Source organism: Leuresthes tenuis, unplaced genomic scaffold, assembly GCF_036924035.1.
Source record: "Leuresthes tenuis unplaced genomic scaffold, fLeuTen1.0.hap1 SCAF_20, whole genome shotgun sequence".
NCBI lineage: Eukaryota > Metazoa > Chordata > Actinopteri > Atheriniformes > Atherinopsidae > Leuresthes > Leuresthes tenuis.
In genome coordinates, this window is record NW_027325374.1 from 9,302,419 (window position 1) to 9,323,404 (window position 20,986).

The following is a 20,986-nucleotide window of genomic DNA, read 5'->3' on the forward strand; positions in this document are numbered from 1 at the left end:
TATATAATACAGAATATGAAAATAATGAATGAACTGAATACATACAGAAATAACAGACCTGCTTCATACAAGCTTTATACCAACTTGTTACGTAAAGTTCCCTTGACCTTACACTGTAACACAAAGATGACCTTTTAGCGCGATTTTTCAGCATACAGTGTTATTTATGTGAAAGGGTAAAGCCATAATTCACAAAAGCTGTTTAAATGAAGATAAAAAAACAGTTTCCTTTGTGAAATGAAGGCTATGAAGTCAATTTTTTTTCCAAATTTGCCATTTCCCAACAACCTCTTTTAAAGGAGCAAGCTGTAAAGCAGATGAAATTGTTGATTAAAACAAGGGCAGTGAAAATTGCCTAATAGTGTATATTTGTCCATGCAGAACTTCTTGATCAGACTATGGGAGTCTAAGACTTTTGGTTGCCATGCTATTTATGTTGACCATTTCTTCATAAAGGAAATTACCATCCACTGATAGATTGCTGTTAGATTTTTTAATTTTCAAATATCAATACTGTAAAGCAGCCTTCTTGGTAATAATGTTATAGGTTCACTCAATAAAAAAACTTTAATTGTTAAAATTTGCATTTTCACCTTGAGTGATTTGATGGTTTGTCAGCTGGAAAAGGTGGCTGCCGCAACCTTGTGTTCCCTTTGCCCACTTCCCTGTGGACATATTTCTCTTGGAGTTAAGCTATTTCATCAGATTTGATGGACAGGAGCAATGTATTTTCTTTATGAATAGAGCAGATCTGTCAAGCTGCCAGTCGGCTGCTGCTGCAGTTAGCAGACTGATTGATTTAGATGTGACTTCCCTTGAGAATGACATTCTTTCATCAATGACACAGTTCCTTTTTTTCCTCTTTCCATACTCCCTCCATCTCTCCAGTCTATTTTTATTTGTCTCTCTCTCCCTCCCTCTCTTTCCATATTTTACTCTCATGCCCCCATCTTCCTTCCCTCTTACACACACTTGAACACAACAATCAACGACAATGACTTAGGCATTTTTGAAGGAGGCCAGCTGTTGATAAGTGTTAAAAGCATAACAAAATACAGAGGAGTGCCTATGCTCACAATATTAGACAGTACAATCCTTAAAATGTCATCCTACCTTTGCTTGAATTGAGCTTTGATTAAATTGGAGTAACCATCTTTATGATGGCTTCGCTAGGATGCAATCATCGCATTTGTTTAAAGCAAACCACCAATTTTTTTTTTTTTAATGTTTCATTTGTTCAAAATGATTTCTCTGTTTCTCTGGTCTGTTTGAACAGGCTGTGATGGAATATTTTTTTGTACTAAGAATAATTCTGCTCAAACAATTCTATTTTACAGTTAACAGTATAAACAGGTCAAAACTACAGTGAACACTTTATTTTCCTTTCCTTTTTTTTTCCTGAACTGAAGCTGGAATAGGGCTGGAGGTCTGAATCTCAATCTATTCAGAGTGGAATCTGTTATGTCTACACCTGTCTCCCAGAGTGACTGTTGCTCTGGGGTGAAGCTGACGGCCCAGCTGGAGGTAAATGACACTGCTTCTGCTTGAGCAGGGAGGCTCCAGCTGTCTTCTTATCAGCTCTGCCACAAGCTCTACAGATACAGAGTCGTGCTAAAGGTGTGGGCGATAGGTGGTGGTGGGGGGCAGCAGAAAACATTGGCAAATGTGAGAAAGAGCGATGACTCACATCCACACTACCGGTATCTCATGATATATGCAAGCAGGAGCAGGTTGCAGGTGTGTCATACATTGGTGACATGAAGGTGTAAAACAGCCATATACTAGAACATCCATCCTTTGAAGACTGTTTTACACCAAAGCTTTGTTGGCTTTCTGTCACTGTACTATATTATGTTCACATCCAATCATGTTGGCTCTGTTTCTGACACAAAGAAAGCCTCAAGGATAAAACGGACATGTTCCACTGCAGGAGCATTATCATTAAACATCCCCAATTCTTTCATCTTTTAGACACTGGTCCTCCTTTTTATCTGTGGGTGACTATTCATCCTTGCGAGTTCATAGAGTGGAATACTATTTTCTGATAATATAATCCCTCCTTCTACTTCTCAGGCAGAATGCGTTCCTTGTCCTTATCGCTTTTTCCATATTGTGATTCCGATATGCAGAATGGACTGGTGTAAGACCTGCCTTGCATGATTTTTGCTCAGCACTTTGTCATGAAAAAAAATATGCCACTTTAGTGGGTCAATTTCTCACTGTCATATCCGTATATTGCTACACCTGCACAAAAACACAGAGGTTTGAGTGGAAGGTGTTGGTGGTGAAGAAAGAATGCTTTCACATATTGCTGATAGTAATACCTGTTGCTGTATTTAAAGTCTCTGCATGAAAACAGTGGGGAAATGTTAGTGATAATCAGTATCTCCTTGCTAACTTTCCTTTTTCTTTTGGTAAGCAGGTGGATGAGGTGGGCTGATCTCCACAACACGTCATGGATATCAACTATTGGGCATCTTCTCATGCCAAAATGCCTTGTCTGAATGGCTCTTGGTCCATATTACCTTCCTGTGTCTGAGCTGTGGACATCATGACACAGATGGACTATAAGTACAGCCTGCTGGGCTCCACTGTGGACGACTACCGCAAAAGGCCACTGGTCCTGCAGGTGGACGATACGCCCATGAACTTGTTTGCAGTTCTGGAGGTGAAACGGGAGCTGCCAAAACGCTGGACAAGCCTGGGCTGTTTCCGCAGGATTCGTCTCTATGGCTTTCTGTTTGGCGTGGCAGTCATGTTCCTTATCATGGCTTCATATATTTTGACAGGGGACAAAAAGGGCCTCCTCCTCACCCCGTCCCCCTACCACTTCAGTGGCCTGGTCAGCCCGGGACCTTTTGCCTTTAATCTCTCTTCAGTGAAGGACTACGCACACATCAAAATAGTAGTCAAGTCCATCACATCGAAGGTGGAGTTTCGCAGCAGTCGACAGCTTCCAGAGCTTAAAGCTTTGGTTAGGAGTGATCAACATGTGAGTAAAATCAAAGCACATGCTATCTGTGTGTCCTAATTTGATATAGTCAAATGGATCTTAAGGATAGATTGTGGAAGAATATCTCTATGTTTTATACTAATTTATGCTATTAATGTTATCTCTATATATTAATCACCAAATATGTCCCAACGTGATCTTTATCTCTCATCTAAACTTGGAGATAACGTAATCAGTATTCATTCATTCATTCAATAAGGGTCCAATACATTTAGACTGGGTGCCATGTATAATTTAATTTGTAGAAAGATAAAACTCCACTTAAAAACCTCATAAAACACATCATGTTACACCAGATGATTGTGGGGGTCTTTTTATTTTTTCAGAAGAGATCCATAGATCCAAGAGAGCCATAGAGTTTTCCAACCCACTGTCCCTGTGGCTCCCTCAATGTCCATTTCATGTAAAATTCTAGTTCAGTTAATTATTAGTCCTAATTACAATAGCTTGTGCCGAGCCTATTTGCAAAAAATTCAATTTCTTATTGAACATTATTATTATTGATCTTATTCATAAATAAAAAAGTGTGGTTATGGTACAATCAATGCAGTAAAGCTGATTGGATCTTTTATTAACTGGCCGTAGTTGCTGCGTCTCACTGGCTAGTGAGCAAGTCATAATAAAACGGTCTGCTGCAGTGTTTGATCAAAAAATTATGAAAACAATTATTATACTGCTCCCTCAGGGCAGACTGCATCTATGTTCGCGTACACTGTTGTCATAAAATGTGGGGGCAGGTGAGGGTTCAAGTGTTAGAGTTTGAACATTCTCCCTGGTTGAATTAAGGACTTGGAATCCACATTAATGCATGGACAAGGATCCAGGTTTGAGTTTTTTAATGCCACAAATTTTCAGTTTTAACAGTTACAAAAAAAAAGCATCCTGAAAAAAGAAGGAAAAGTGAAGATGGCTTCTTACCAGAAGTAGCAGAGCTGCAACCATTAAAACTCAAGCGTCTGCTGATGTTTGTTGGAATATATACCTCAGTTACTCACTGAAAATTTACAATCGTGTTAACTGCATTTAGGAAAGGAAGGTACACCCTCTTTTCAAGTCTTTCCAGGTCTTAAAAACAGGTAAATAGGGAGTCAGTTTAATAACAACACATAACATGTTTTCAGACTTTTCACTTTTAGCCCTACCTAGAGCTTGTCAGTCCAGTTGAAAATATAAATATGGATGAGTTCTCTATTGTTCAAACTTTTGACTTTTGAAGTCAGATGGAAATGTCAGTGCATAGTCATTTGCAGGAATATCTTAATTTCTCTGTAAATTTTACCTATACTGCACCTCTATTTATATAATGTCCATGTAACTTCCTCCTTGTTTTGCTACCCTTCCAAACAAGCCATATTTGTTCAGTCTTTTTTCTAATTGTACTGTCATGAACGTTAAATTTGAACTTGCTGAGGCCTCTAGAGTCTTGAAATGTAGCACTCAGGTTTTCTGCAATTTCTCTGAGCATTGCAGAGTCTGACCTTGGGGTGAACTTGCTGTGGGTTTACTCTTGGAAAGATTGGCAACTGTCTTGCATGTCCAGCAAACTGCCAAAACTTCTGTAATTTATGGACTTACCTACACTTGCCTGATGACCAGTTAATCAAGTGCATTCGTATAGAAGCAACTGGTCGCTACTTACCCTCTTTATTCTCATGGGAGCTGCAAGAGTGGACATGCAATGAGACTTATTTCTTTGTTAGATAAATATTCACAAGGTGTAATTTGTCATGTTTGTTTCATCTGAGGCTGTATGTACCCAATTTTAAGACCTGGTAAGGATAAGATTATTTATATATAATGTCCTGATATTAAAGTCTTTAGAATTTAAACTGGGTGTGATCTCTTTTTCACACGACTCTTTGTGTATGCCCTAATAGCCAAATTATTCAAAACTGGCCTCCCAGACTGTTTTTACCTGCACAAACCTGTCATGGTGCTTGTCTTCTCCTGCATGGAGTCCAGTATACAAAAAAGGTTTTAACTTGTCACAACAAACCTCTTACAATTCTGTGTATTTGAAGTGACTGGAATGCTTTTGTATGTGCAGTCTTAGCGGGATAATCTTGAGCTTACAGAAGGCTTTATCTGAAATGTTTTTGAAAGTAAGCTAACAGAAGAGCTTGATGCAGCCTGTTTTCTTTGCCTTTACAGATGTTTTCGGTTGTTCCTCGAAAATTCCTGCCTGGTATCAAGAACCCCTGCTGGTATGAGGAATACACTGGGAATATCACCTCAGATCCATACAGGACAAATTTGTATGGACGCTATTCGCGACGCTTCCGGACAGTTTTTCAGCATTTGAGGAGCACCTTCTATGAACGTTTGTTTCATCGCAACAAAAAACTCTACCGCATGCGATGTCTTCCTTATTTCTATATTATTGGCCAACCAAAGTGTGGCACAACAGACCTGTATGATAGACTGAGGTTGCACCCAGATGTCAAGTTCACCACTTTCAAAGAGCCTCACTGGTGGACCCGCAAGAGGTTTGGTGAGTAAAGTACACTTCAGCTTCCTGTGCTAGAGATCTCATGCTGGTTTACAGTAATGGAATACTGACAGCATTGTAAGTGTGACAAAGAGGTCTCACTTCAGGGCAGGCGTGTTTTTTCATGAGCATAATTAGATGCAATATTTTTACTGACGTTTTATTGGTAAAATATATGATCATTACCTTCCTCAGATTCTTAACATTTCAGGGGTAATTTTTATTATTCTTACACACACCGTTCAATCACTGTGTGATTCCAATACAATTAATGAAAAAAATTTATATTAATGACCCATCTGGTGCTGTGCATGAAAATAAACGTATATAAACACAGTTTATATTCCTGAAATATAATATATACCTGAAAGCTCATAGCCCCGAGTTTACAGCCATAATGATGTATTTACTTGCAACATTTTGCAACATTGCTAATCGCCCTAAGCCCCCACCTCCATCCCCCCTTCCTGAATGCCCTTGTGACTGTAACTCTCCTATCTCCATGTGCATAGATGGTTCAGATTATGAAGTAGCATTTCTCCTAAATGTTTGTTTATTTGTTTATTAAGATCCCCATTAGCTTTTTGCCAAGCAAAAGCTAGTCTTCCTGGGATCTTTTCAAATCCATTTGTGACAAATAATACATATTTATTACATTACACCAAAAATAAATAAGAAAACATATACTTAATACGTACAAATACAAACAAAACATATACAACAAACACCAAATCTAAACACTCCCAGCTCTTACATTGAGTCATTATACAAAGATCACACAAAGATACCCAGACCCACTTTACACTAATGGTCAAAATTAAGATCTGAATAATAATCTCTTAGTTTAATTTTAAAACAGACCATTCTTTGTTGTGTAACATAATTCGGGAGGTCATTCCACTCCTTAATAGCTCTATATAATACTGTACATTGAGAAAGAGTCCTTGGTAAAATAAAATAACCTCTAGCAGCATGTTGAGTAGCATAATTGAGTCTGAACTAAAAGATCATTTTCTATATAAAATATATTTCTGTTCTTATAATGTTTCTAATGGCTGAGCTTGAAGTAAATGCACAAGAATCATCACCAACATTACCAACACCTGTGACATAGATTTGTGTCTGTGGTCAAAACCGCTTGAATTAAGCAGAGTATAGGTGAAAAATATTGTCTGAAACCTCTTCACGCATCGACCCCACATGTGTAGATGAACTGTTGCTTGCACTACTTCAGCACTCATTCCCTATGACACCTCTCTGCTGTGTTATCTTCTCTCAGTGTTTAGTTGTTACACTCAGGCTTTGCAACACCTTGTATTTCATTCTATATAACTTATTGTGCAAGCATACATTATTAATTTAGTCTGCAAATCAATTGATTCAGTGACAGTGTTGTTGCATATTACATAAGCATTTAGAGGTTCCTAATTTAAACATTGGAGAATTAAACATTAGGAGTAAATCATCACTGTGTTTCTTTCTAGAATTCATATACATAAACAAATGCAAAACAAATGCTGCCACAATTCTGGCTTGGCATTCAAAGAGTTTGAACAGGTGGTAGACGAGTCCTTCCCTCAAACAAAGTGACAAACATTGGGTGTTGAAGAATAAGTGCCGCTTCACAGCAGACATCTGGTTGTATGGCAGTTCTGTCGTTTAAGTGTGGCTGCCATTGTGGCTTTTACTGCTTAGGCATCTGTGACGTGAAAAAAACCACCACACCATCCCACAGCCATGCAAGATCTGGTAGTGAGACTGTAAACAACGAAGCCCTGTGCATCAAACAACAATCACCCAACATGAGTCACTTGTTTCTTTGGCTTCATGTGGAAATATATATATATATATATATATATATATATATATATCTTTGGCACATAAAAAAAGTTCTATAAAACTTGTCTGATAATAAGGGCAAGTGGAATTGTTCAAAGTAGGCTGTTTTTTTTTTTGTCCCCAAATAAGAAAAAACATCTTCACCAATTTTTTGTTTCCATTTATAACTAAAACACTCATTAGGACTCATGAATAATAGAGAACCTTCAGCAGCTCGAGAGGCAGGCTTCAGTAGTGTAAGGCAGAGTGTGTGGGCTGGTTGTGTGTCTGCATTAGTGAAGAAATGTTTTTTAGGGGAAAGGCAAAGAGCAACAGGGAGGGCGTAGGCCACTGTTCAGCCTCCCAACCAACGGCTCTGTTTAGAGTAAATTCTGACTGCAAAATCAAACAAAGATTAGAGAATTGCTTAATACTGACATGCTTATACACATTGTGTGAGTAATCTCACATGAGAATGGCAGCTGCACCATCACATCATTGCAGTATGAGGACTCAAGGTCATTTCTCACTGTGGATCAGAGTTATTTGTCTTCACAGGAAGAGTGTTTACCTGGAGCTATCTGCTTGGAAATTACTTAATGATTTTAATAAATTTGCACAGCTTTTTGGTATATTTCATGTCAGTGTGAACCTACCTAGTGTGAAGACTGAATTAATAAAATTCTCATCAAAGCTATCAAAAGAGACTTTATAGCTGGAGCCAAGCAATCCCTTTGAAGTCCATCCAGTTGGTGACTATGCATCTAATACCCCAGAGACCCTGAAAAAAACTCATTTGTGGATTGACCAGGGTGCATGCAATACTTATTTCAATGTGTGTTTTGTCCGAGTTGATAATAATTGATGAGTTGTTTGCCTTCAGTTGCCTGCACCACAGTTTTTTCTGCAATTTTCTGCAGCTCGTGAGTGTGCAGCTGCATCCCATGGACATAGGGTCTTCTCAGTTATTGTCACTCTTCATTCCCCCTGCTTTCATGTTTGCTGTCACTTCCTTTTCATCCCTTCCAAACCTATACCTTGGGTAATGTGCTGGTAATCAGCACTTTCCTCTCAAGACATCCGTTGAGAACACTGTGAATTCACACGGCCTTGTTTGTATTTATTCGTTTCACTCCCCTCAAGGCTCCACTCAGCTGATGCATTGCAAAGGTGATTTGATGCGATCTGCTATACATAACTTAGAGGAGCAAACTGAATCTTAAGCATATGTGTCTGCTGTTTACAGCTGCCATCAACACAACTGCGCAATTTGACAACTGCTTGACGCTTAATTTTTATCAAGAAGCAAAGGACAGGAGGAAAAAGGAAAAAAGACCTGAAGGAATACTCACCACAGCTATCACAGCTCACACAAGTGTGACCGTAGATGAGTAATGATGCAGAGTGGCTGTACGTGTACGGAGACTTTACTGGAGTTTTATAATCATGTTTTCCTGCTAACTTGAGAGGGATTTTTGCTGGGACACTATCAAAGAATAACTAAAAGTAACAGATGCCTGAGTTACCTCATTATTTCTATGTTGGATTGACACAAAGTCCTTCACCAAACCTGCACGGTTTACTAGTAAAATATAATTATTCTGTGTATCACCACAGTTCAGATGGAAAACACATTTACTAGTCCTGCTTTTAAAGCATTAAAATGAAATAAGAAATGACAAAATATTCTACTTTTTAATTGAATCTGAACTTGGATGTCGTTAGGTCACCCTGTGCTCAGGACAGTAATGAAGGACAACAGTGAAGCTTGACAGATTTCCTGTAGTGTGAGCCCAGAAAAACATTGGAGATCGCAGGCATAATTTAAAAACAAGCTTAATGAACACACACCCATCCTTGGCTCAAGATCCCCTCCCCAAACAATGTCCACCCTAGCAGTGTTTCAGTCTTAAAGAGATGTTAGAAAACTTAAACATACTTCAATATACAACTTTAATGTGAAGCCACCTTCCCTCTGTTCTCTGTCTGTCAGGTATAATTCGTCTCAGTGAAGGCTTCCATGATCGATATCCAGTGGAAGACTACCTGGACCTGTTTGATCAGGCGGCTTACCAAATCCAGGGCAACCTCACAGCTAATGTCAGCGGATCACCCAACCACCCAAATATCATCATTGGTAAGTGCCACAAGCAGTTACAGTCACAGAAAATACTCTATATAATGTTTAAGTGTAAATATGAATTTGTTTAATTGATTTTAGGTATATTCAAAAAGAAAAAAACAACAACATAGATATATATACCTATGTATTCCAGAGTTTACAATGGTAAAACTAAATGTCAGTACAGAAGACAAGTTTAAAATGAAGAATTGCAGAATCCAAAGCCTCTGAGAGGGAACCAGTTAGAGCAATTTTTTGAGAAACAGTTTTGTTATGTTATCATTACCAACTCTCAGGGCATAAAAGGTTGAACATTTAGATCAAAATGTACTCCCCCTCTTTTGGTAGCTACCGTACAGACCTATGTCCTAAAAAGGTGGTGGCTCATTGAGCCTGTATATGTATGTCACCGCACAACTGAAAAAAATTTAACAAAATGTCAGGCCTTGTTTGGAATTATCGTATGAAGACTATTATAACCTTTGACTTGTGTTTTTTTTCCCTCAGTATACATAGATTGATGATCAAGAAGGCAATATGAAACAAATAGAAACATGTTTTAGTGTCCTAAAGCAACTCTTAAGATTAACTCTTATCCAGGCACTGACATTTTGCTTTTTGCTCTGTGCAAGAGGAGTAAAGTTTCTGATTGAAGTCTGCAAACTTGCAGAAGAGTGACATGCTATGATAGAAAGTTGCTTATCATCTCATGTCTACTCTGATGACACACCACCAATATATCATGCAGTGAGTATGTTAAGAATGACTCATTTGTGGGGAGCTAAGAGAACGAAATAAAAGCGATTGTGTGTTAAACACTGACATTTTTGCTAATCAGATGTGTGGGCAGTTTTAGCTGCACGAACATTTCCTGATCAGCATAATCACTGCCTTCCTGTTTTGTCAGAGCCTCACATCATGTCAGAGCAGCTTTTGCTGTTTGTTACTCAGGTCATGTATCAGAGCTGTGATGAAATGCTGCGACCAAGCTTGGGCTTGTAAATCCTGTCTCCAAAATTATAAAGCAACTTTTAAAGCAATAGGTACTGAGACAATAAGCAAAAGGCTGTTCTGTAGGAGCCACTTTCACTTCAGCAAGGGAGCGTAATTTTTAAGATAGCTGGTGACTCAACTGAAAAGAGAGGCCCCAACTGCCTAATAATACTAAACTTCCTTCTGCCGCTTCAAAGTGCTTTATAAAGAAATCATTGTTTTGTTCCTGTCAGGATAGCAATAATATCCACAGCAGGGTGGAGAAGTTTTACAAACCTCCTTCCTCTATCAGCATATCCTGTTTCCTGCATCTCTGCTTGTATCTGTTTCTGTCCTTTCTCATCTTCCAAATTCTATCTCAAAAAAACTGCTCAGCTGCTCAGAAAAAACTGTTTAAATTCTCAACAATAGTCTTTTCACGGTGGACTGAGTCAGTGTATTGAGCACAGCTTAGCATGCTTCCCTGTTTTGTTTCTCTTTCTAAATAAGTAATCCTTGTAACCGGGTGGAGTATGCCAAAACCCCACTCAATATTCACACCATGTCCCGAGAGAGCGCGGCAAGGTGCAGGCCTATGGCCAGGATCTTGGGCCTCTGATTCTCTTCAACCGCTTGCCAAGTCCAAACCACCGTGGAGCACCAGAGGCATGCCGGTCTGGCTCCTCCATTTGTTTGCTCTGTTACAACCTCTCCCCAAGGAGCAAAAAAAGCCCCTTTAATGGACATGGAGACCTTTAAATAGACTTGATCACAGTGTGTATCATTTCAGGCATAACAGCATTAGCAGTGATCCTGTTTCACTTCCACTGTTGTCATCACAGAAAATAGGTCCAGGCTATCATCATTTCTCTGAGGAAGAGAAGGAGATAAGGCTCTTGTTGTGCTTCATCCTAATACATCACAGCTTCACTTCACAGATAAGAGGATAATGAAGGCACAGACAGCCCTAATGAATCCTGTATATCATTTCTCAGCATTGCCCAATACATTTCCAGGCTCAAACTGCGTGAGAAACGCTCTCTGACGTGTTATCAGCAGCAGCGCTGTCCGTGTTTGCACTGAAGTCGATATGCAGTTTTTCTTCACAGCTAGAAATGCAATTACTGCTACTTTTTTGTTTGTGCACTTGCAACTTTGGCACCTTGGGAACTCTTATTAAATTGACCTGTTACATGAGCGCCAGGGATTTGCTCTTTCTATTAGTTGAAGCCTCAATTTAGAAGCAACTGTATGAGTACGTTGAAACAAACTTCTCTATATCAGTTGCCAAGTTTTGTTTTCCAGAGAAACAGAATTTAGAGAATCTATCTGTTTATTTTGGCTCCTTTGAGCTTGAATAGTAAGTTTGAGTAAAAATATTACTTTGTGGGAGCTCATTTATTTGTACTGTATATGTCATAGAAGAATATTTATTTGATACATCATTTTTGACCCAACAGCACATGAATACGACATTTTTTCATGATAGATATTTAATGAATTAACAACATTAAGCTAATAAAACTTGCTGTTGATTAAGTTTAATCGCTACTTAAACCACGACTATTTCTTAAACACCAACCTAAATGAGATTCACAAATTCAATCTGCAGCCGAATAAGAAGCACGTTGGAAAATATTAAAATGAAGCAAATTTCTGTATTCTTATCACCAGGCCAGAGTGAGAAATCCATGAAAAATTGACATTTTCTCTTCTGCCTTTTCAAAAATGTAAATTAGAACCACATCATCACGATCGTTATTTTACTCTTTTTAAATAATTCTCCACAGCAGGTCAGCTAAATTCTTTGCAGCAGAAGTAATGCATCATAAATGCTTGTGTTTTCCAGGAAGGAAGATGTTAAACCCCTCTGTACCTTTAAAAATCTATAAAAAACAAAAACACGATCCATGCATATAATTAATTATAATGAAATGTGTCTGTACATGTGTTTTGTTTTGTCTCGCTGTGATTTCTTTTAATTTCAACTGTGGGTGTATTTTGTAGGAGAAGCCAGTGCTTCCACAATGTGGGATAACAACGCCTGGGTGTATTTCTATGCTAACAACACAGAGGGAGAGCCTCCTTTCCTTATCCAGGACTTCATTCACGCCCTGCAGCCTGACGCCCGCTTCATTGTTATGCTCAGGGACCCAGTGGAAAGGTGGGATAAATTTCTGTTTTGCTGCCATCAGTTGCATGTGTGTTCTAAAGTGCCAGTAATGATACGATTCTGAAAGCCTTTCATAGATGTATACCCTGATGATGCAGACAGATACTTTCCTGGTACAAGCTCCCTGCTGTCAAGAAAGGTGTATTGACTTTTACTCAGAAAGGCTCTCATATAACTTTCATTATGACGCCTTTCTTAGACACGCGGGGAGCTTTCTGTTCAATGCCTGTGAGGTATTCGTTTTAACCATGGATTTATTTTTTACTTCAAAGAACACCAGCTCTTGCTCTCTAAAATGGTTTCCCTAAAACAGTTGTAAGGGAAATAAATCACATGCTCAGTTAGATTAACCATGTCATTTTTATTTTGTGAAACTTGTTTACAGACTTGGCCTTTCCACAGTACAGTTAGCATGTAACACTACAAACTAAATTGCACAAGGGCTTTTACTTGGCTCTGTGTCTCCACCATTTCTTTTTCTTACAGACTAACATGATTGGAGGCAAGATCATGTACAGCAGTGAACTGAATAAAACTTTGCTATGTTGCTAGTTTATTGTTAGTACATAGATGATACTATTTTTGGTTTACTTTAATGATAGAAATATCAACAGTATACATCTTCTTTTACTTGTTTGTTTTTTTTTTGCTCGAGTGGCTGCATAATGAGCTGCTTTTTTAGAAAGACTTTGTACTTCTGGAGGCATTTTCTGCTGCCAACATGGCAGTCACACCTTGTTTACTGTCAACTACTGTGATCTGTGCCTATGTTGCAGCAGGAAGCATTGCTCTTTGATGTATGAAGACAAAATACGAGTTATTGTAAATTTAAAACCACAAGTTTTTATCTTAGATCTTTAATAACCTGAAACGATAATGAGCTATGCATTTAATTGACATTCACATTTATTTACCTCCTTTGTCTTGCAGGCTCTACTCTGACTACCTTTACTTTGGTATTGCTAATAAATCTGCAGAGGATTTCCATGAGAAGGTGTCAGAGTCGCTGCAACTATTTGAGGGGTGCCTTACAGAATACACAATGCGGTCCTGTGTGTACAACACTACTGTCAACAACGCCATGCCAGTAAGTGTTCCCTCCCTCCTGCTTTTGTGTTGCAGCCCTGTTTGAAACTGGCATTTAGCGACCAGTTTATTAGCTGGTGGGAAGGTAAAAATAGAAAGGGAGTGAAAAAAAGGCAGATGGAGTGAAATCCATGGTTCATTAGCACATGTTAAAGCTTGCAGGACAGACTTTATTGAAAGAGATTGGCAGTGCTGTTGATCCACTGAGCCGTTCAACATTTCCAGTCTCTCTTTGCACAACAAAACCTGGTTTAGAGGTGCTGTGAACTTCCGTCTTACTAGCAGACCAAGCCTTATAGTGTCAGTCAGCGCAGAGCCCTGGTGTTAGGCCCCTGGCCAGCTTTTCCCACAGTACCCTGAGGCAGAAGGCATGAGAAGGAAAGACGGAGAGTGGCCAATCCTCTTTTGGCTTTGTGCATAGACTGCCCTGTATTCAGAGGTCCTGGTCTCCAACTGCTTCTGACAAGCTTTATGGCCCTGTGGGAGCATACTCAGTCTCCGTAGCTGGCCTAAATGTCCATCTACTTGTATCAGAGTTATTAGCTCATGTTGAAAAGCATTACAGCTGTCCTTATTTAGGTCTCACATTCCTGTACTTCCATTACAAATTATAGAGCTCAGCTTAGAAACAAGAGATACAAATAAATCAGTGCAAACATGAGAAGATAATTGACCTTAACTGTGATCCAAAATTTATTTAGCAATGAACAGAAAGAAGGAAGAGAGAAATTTGGGTTGCTGTTTTGGGTTTTATTATATTGTGATGCAATGTTCTTTGAGTTTTTGTTAAAAATGCAAAAGGATATGAGATAGTTAGTGTATCCCAGCTGTTCTGCAATGTGTTATAACAAATAATTCAAATAATAATGAGGTTAACTACGAATGCGCTCAGTTTCCATCTCATAAAAACCCTATATCTTAAAATAATTTGTTTGATCAACAGTAGTCTAACAAACATTCCAACGACAATTCAAAATTCAAAGAAAGCAGAGCAAAACAGCTCATTTTAGAGCCACCATATATATTTTTTATATTTTTGTCGGTAAAATTATTACCAATAGATCACAATAAGTGTCATGACGTATAGATTGATCTGGCTGTCTTGCAGGTAGTCATGCAGGTTTCTTAATCTAGAGGTAACTCTGTCTTTCTCATGTCCCTTAACTACTCAGCATAATAAACACCACATAATACCCGCACATATTCACCCACATAGAGTCTAGCATTGCCCAGGTGCATTCAATGGAAAGATGAAAGAAAGCTGTTGAAAATGCCTTTGTTCTTCTTTAAGAAGACCATGCACACACTACCATCCCCCTGCAAAGAAGGACATTTCTTTGACAGTACTTGGTTATCTCTTATTGATTTCTTTGTTTTGTGCCCACAGGTGAGATTGCAAGTCGGCCTATACATTGTATATTTAATGGACTGGCTGACTGTCTTCGCCAAGGAACAAATTCTGGTTCTAAGATTGGAGGACCATGCTTCGAACAGGAAATACACAATGCACAAAGTCTTTGATTTTCTTAGCTTAGGTAAGTGAAAAAATTCTATTTGGGGACTTAAGTTCAGTAAAATACTGTAGAAAAACACTTCTCTAAATACAGTCGGGATTTGTAATGTTGAAATGGCTACGATAATCAGCAGCAGAATGTCAGATTGTTAACAGATGGTGGTGACACACACATTTTTGGTTCATATTTGATTTTTGAGGGTAAATTTGCCTTACCACAAACAAAGAATTAGCAGTTGTATTGCATGCAGTATCGACTAGTCAGCAGACCAATCAGAGCAGGTCGGGTGTTTTGGAATGGGGCGCTTTAAGAGACAGCAACTAACATTGAACATTTCAGACAGACAATGACAAGAGCTGGAGTGGTTATATAAAACGTGAGGAAACTCTGTGAGGATGCTTTTTTTTCCCCTCAACAATAAACCATGTAAACCCATTTTTACCTGACCCCATAATAACACTGTGAAGATGCAAATAAGCCATGACCTTTATTAATTAGTGTGGTGTTGCAGCAGTGTTACTTGAGTGCAATTCAATCACATATGCATGAACAGGGCATTTCTTCAGCAAAGTATGTTGATTTTGAAACACTTAGAAAAAAGCTTAGAAAAACATCTAGAACTCCACAAGATCAGATTGAGAACTTACTTAATACCTTCCAACCATTCAATATTAAAAACGCAAACCTTTCCTTGGGGAATAGTAGATTGCACTGGATGTCGGTTAAAAACAGCTGTGGTCTGTTCTTGTCTCTGACTGGTGTGAATTCCTTAAAGCACCTGCTTAGCTCATTAAAGAACTGCCAGCATGATGTAAAGTGCAATTCTGTCTCTCCGAGAGAAGCTTCTTCTTCAGATAATTTTGTGCCATTCATTTGAATTGGTTTAGAATCTTAAAGGGCACAGAATACTGATATGTGTCAAAAGTGTTTTGTTGTGTTTGTGTGCTTTACAGGACCATTGACAAAAGAAATAGAATCAGAAATCACAAGAAGTCCAGCATCAAACACCAGAAGACCAGCTGACAAAAACTTGGGACCCATGCTGCCCATCACAAAAGAGATCCTGCGGGACTTCTACATGCCATTCAATGAGAAACTGGCAAAAGTGCTGCGGAATGACTCTTTCCTCTGGGAGAATAATTCAAAAAACTGAAAAGAATGACTTTTGTTTACTTCAATTTAAAAAAGAAAAGGAAAAAGGAACCACTGACAGATCAGCAATCCTCTTTGTTTGGTTTTCGTCTTTCTCAAGTGCCCATGAAAAATCAGTGTTGTTTTTATCTAAATTATTTTTAAGTTATAAAAGCAGAAATAAGTCAAAGGTAGAAAATAGCACAAGAAAGTGTGGTGGTTTTGTGTGAGCGTGTGAGAGAAAAGGTATTAAGGTATTGATTGTTGTTTTCTTGTGACCAGATGTACAAAAGTCAGTAGTGAATTTCAAGATATTAAAACAGTCTGATGTTGTCTTTTTCAGTATTTGGTTTGATTTATAAAAGAAAGCCCAACACTCAGGACGAAAAAGAGGATATAATAAAGTGTTTGCCTTTGTAGCTGAAATACATCAAATTTATGAAAAATTCTGTGATTCTTTTAAAGTTTGTTAGCAGAACATGATCAATTAGTGAGGCAACACCTCCCTCTACTGTGAAACACATGTAACTGCAAGGATAGAGTCAGCTTCAAACCAAACTGCTACGAGCAACAGGGCTAGAAATAAGACATGAAATGGGATATAAGCTTCTTTTCAGCTAAGAAACATCAGACTGCGGTGTGCTGGATCAGGCTGTTACGATAATTTTAATGAAAACAAATGCTATCAAAAAGGCATTAGTTTTACGTTGGGTAAGTCTGCTGAAAGGCAGACAGATACTACAAACATGACGATATGCTAGCAATTTGCTCCTTAAAAATCTTATAAAAAGAACCGTCAATATATAAACAACATTTTTAAAACCACATATGAACCATTTGAATTAGGAAAACACAACACTTTGATACTCTGACGTGTATGCATGTTGTGAAAGTACATTGAAGTCATATCCATTTTTTTACACCAGAGGGCAGACAGTGCCCAATGTTACATAGCTGGAAATTTAACTTTAAAAGTTTGTACTAGTTATGGCAACAGCACAATGAGAACAATGCGTTAGTGTGAGCAACATCAGCAACATTTGAAATGGCTTATTTTCTGACAGTTTTAGAAAATAAATCAGATGTCTGTGTGTCTTTCTTCTCTGGAAGGATTTAAGTCAATCTTTCATCAAGACAAACTACCCTAGTTACAGCTGTTTAAGTCTCAGTTATACAGGTTTATTACACAAGATCCGGTTGTTCTTGTTGCTGTTCTTAAGAAGTGGTGCAGTCTTTTTGCTGTACAACCACAAGGTGCCAGCAGCCTTTCCTTCTCACTTAAATCAAAACAATCTAACTGGAAAATAAGTGACTGCAAATCATTTGCATAGCTTTTTTAGAGCTGGACGGTTAATGTGTCTGGCTGAGGAGGTTCCGCTTTAAAGCCTCCAAGCAAATTCAGTTTCCTTGGAATTCATAAACATTATCAAAATTTCTTTCATCCCAGTATGTGTTGGATCAGAACACAATGAATGATGGAAAATTGGTAAACTTCGGCCTCTGAGAAAACCCAAAAGACTATTTGAAATGTCTATTTAATCCAAGATATCTTTATTTTACTTCTTTTATTGCTACTGTGATGCATTTTGGCCTTTATATGACTAAAAAAAGAACTTGGGAATTGCAGTTTTTTCAGACGCTGGCAGTCCTTTCAGTCAACCATGTCATGTGGATCTGATTTATAATGGCAACAAAGAGATGATATTTGGCATATTAGCTCTGATCTCCAAATCTTTCACAAGGATACACAAAATTCAACCCAAAAGAGACCAGAAAGACTAAAGACAACAAATCTTAGACTCAGGAAAAGTTAGTCTACAGATGTTGTTATAAAAACATAGACTATAAAAAAGTCTACGATATGAAATACAGCAGCTTTAGCAGCAATAGTTTACAGAACAAAATTCCTTATTCCTATTAATAGCAGATAACGATCAACATTTATATAATTGAGCTAATTAAATGTTGAAGCAGCAGTGTAGAAGAGCAGCTCAGCGACTAACTGTGATAATAAAGTTATCAATGAACAAATAACGAACAAAAGTAATCTTCCATGACTTAAGTGTTCTGACCACCACAGTTATTTTTCTTTTTACATTTTCATTCATTTAAGACACATTTTGTTCAAAGCAGCCTACCCAAGAGGAGCTTTAAAAAGTAGTCATAACACAAGCTGGAGTCACTGTGTGTATCCTGCAAAATGCTGGATGACTTTACTGTTGTGCATATGTTTTTGATCAAAAGCAACATAGATGCCGCTTCTTTTCAGGAACACTCAGTTAAGTAAAGAGGCATGAGAATTACATCATTCATAAATCATCTTTTTTTAAAAAACAAAGAATGTCAGGTTTGTATGTCGCAATTATCATAGCTGGAAACCTGGTAGACAGTAGAATAGTTTACACATTTAGAATCATTCAAATAATTTATTCTCAAAAAACACATCGTCATTAAAATGTTTCTCTGCATGTTTAAGATGTAATCAAAGTTTAATCAACTAATTTGTAACACTAATTACAATCTAACTATCCTTGCTTTCTCAAATGTAATTTGGCCTATATATTGTTACTCATTTCTTGTAAACTGAAGATGATTAGGATGGCATGTAACCCTCTACATGATGCTGATTGTATAGCTTCTACTTCCTCACCAATCAGTTTGTGTTGTGCAACACAGAAGGTACCATATTTAAACCAGAAAAATACATTTCTAAATAATCGTATTCACCTTTATTTATAATTTTTCTATACCTGTTTTATCCTGTGCAGAGTACAAATTATCCAGTCACCTAAACAGCAGATGTGGGCACATACGAGCTGCTGTTCTACTATATATATATATGCTTGTTAATGAATACCTTTCCCAGACTAATAAATTAAAGACAAACTTAATCAAACTGTAAAAATGACTCTTAAAAAGCAGTTGAATTTACAAAACTTTCCATGGAATGTTAAATCAACACAGATAAAATTAGGTTAATATCTGGGTGAGCCTTGGCCAGATACAACCACACACATGAATTTGTTGTCAGAGGCCACAATGACGCCATCAAAAAGCCTACAAAAATGACAAGCAACCAAAAAGCACAACGCTGTAGTGTGAGGCTGAAAACCAGAGTCGTAAACTGTGGTGTTTCAGTCCACAGAGGCTCCAGGGCAATTTCAGGCCCAGGAATGTGCATGACAAAAGTCAGTGTACTTCAGAATGAGTCAGAAGCACATAATTTTTCAGAATCACAAACTGTTGCTTTAAGTGTCGGCTCACATTGTTTTTGCATTTTTGCATTAAACCAGCAAATGACAAAAAAAGGGTTAATTAAATAAAATCATTTGAATGAACAGAAAGGTTTACATTGGAACAACCCAAATTAATGCACTGCACTCATGGAATATATACCGCCTCCACATAGATTCTCTTAATGTTGTTAAATTGTGTTGTACAGGTTTATGTCCTGAGTAGGAATCAGTGGTCCATGATTGGAATGCCACAGGCAGGTTAAAAGAATTGGAAAGGAAGTTTATATCAAGTTTTAGCTTTTAAATAGAATTTCTTGAAAAGTAGTTGAAATGGGTCACGTTACCCACGGAGGAGGAGTCAACTCCATCCTCCTATACATCCCACTGATTTAAAAGACAATATGCCAGCAGCATGACAATGGAGTCCATGAACCTGTAACATGTAGGCAGGCCATTTAAGGTCACATTTGTGGGATTTACAACAGGATGTTGGAGGTGGCTGAGAGAAGATTTTCTCTCTAGATCTATTTCTCCTCTGTCAGTTTGTATAAGCTCTGCTTCAGCAGTGAGGATTTGCTCTCTGGTTTCCCACCACTTTTCCCTTCCCTCCTCATCAAGTATCTCTCAACTCCTCTGCTTTCCTCCTTGTCACGCTGTCAAATGAAACTTCAATTAAATGAAATTGCTGTTTTTCTTAGACGATGGATCTCTGTTTTGGTTTTTAAAGTTAATTTGAGACCTTCATTCTTTTAACCAACAAAGTTCAGGTAGAAAATTCTGACAATCTTAAACAAGCTGAGTAAAGAAGACAAGTCTTTCTTCCAGTCATATTTTCAGACTCTATGTCCTTAAAGGAGAACTTCTAGACGTAAGCAGAAAATAATCTGGATATACAACTGTAACAAACATTTACAATCCATCAATCCCATTGAGTGTTCTGATAACCTGCCAGTTGTATTTCAGGAGGCTGTGTGAGGCCTCGCCATGCCCACTGATGATGAATGAAGTGAGAAATGCAGGAAAACAAAAGAACATTTTGTCTAAATTGAAGAAATTTCTTAGTAAAAATAACAGTGTAGCAGACATTATATTTTATATCATCTACTGTAATGCATAAAGAAGATGAGGATATTAAACACAAAAGACCACAGAGTCCCATTCTGTTCCTAACATTTGTTGACTTGGCTCAGCCCAACACATCTGTTTGTCATATACAGAGCTATGCTGTTTTATCTGTTTTGGACATATGCTGTAGAAAAGGAAATGGTCCCTTGCATGCTTTGTGATTGCTACTCTGTGTATTTCTCCACAGTCTACAGAATGAAGCTCAGAAACTCTTTTCAAGTTTTCAAGCAATTTCCAAATAGTATCTGTCGGCCTTCCAGAATGAATAAATACCGTTTGTTTTATATCTGAATGAATTGATCATGCCT

The 20,986-nt window shown here is 37.9% G+C and overlaps 1 protein-coding gene across 4 annotated transcripts in view; it reads left to right on the plus strand.

Moving 5' to 3' along the window:
- LOC140278195 (carbohydrate sulfotransferase 15-like) overlaps positions 1-20,986 on the plus strand; it is a 234,996-nt gene that overhangs the window by 17,653 nt on the left and 196,357 nt on the right. The window contains exons 1-8 of one of the 4 annotated variants that reach the window (XM_072373142.1): positions 1,610-1,737; positions 2,420-2,992; positions 5,165-5,504; positions 9,313-9,456; positions 12,421-12,577; positions 13,517-13,673; positions 15,060-15,207; positions 16,140-16,662. In XM_072373142.1, coding sequence (XP_072229243.1) covers positions 2,552-2,992; positions 5,165-5,504; positions 9,313-9,456; positions 12,421-12,577; positions 13,517-13,673; positions 15,060-15,207; positions 16,140-16,339 — 1,587 coding nt within the window. In that variant the 5' untranslated portion in view covers positions 1,610-1,737; positions 2,420-2,551 and the 3' untranslated portion in view covers positions 16,340-16,662. Of the gene's footprint in view, positions 1-1,609; positions 1,738-2,419; positions 2,993-5,164; positions 5,505-9,312; positions 9,457-12,420; positions 12,578-13,516; positions 13,674-15,059; positions 15,208-16,139; positions 16,663-20,986 lie in introns of those variants that run through there. The other 3 variants (XR_011909182.1, XM_072373140.1, XM_072373141.1) reach the window with 3 other exon arrangements.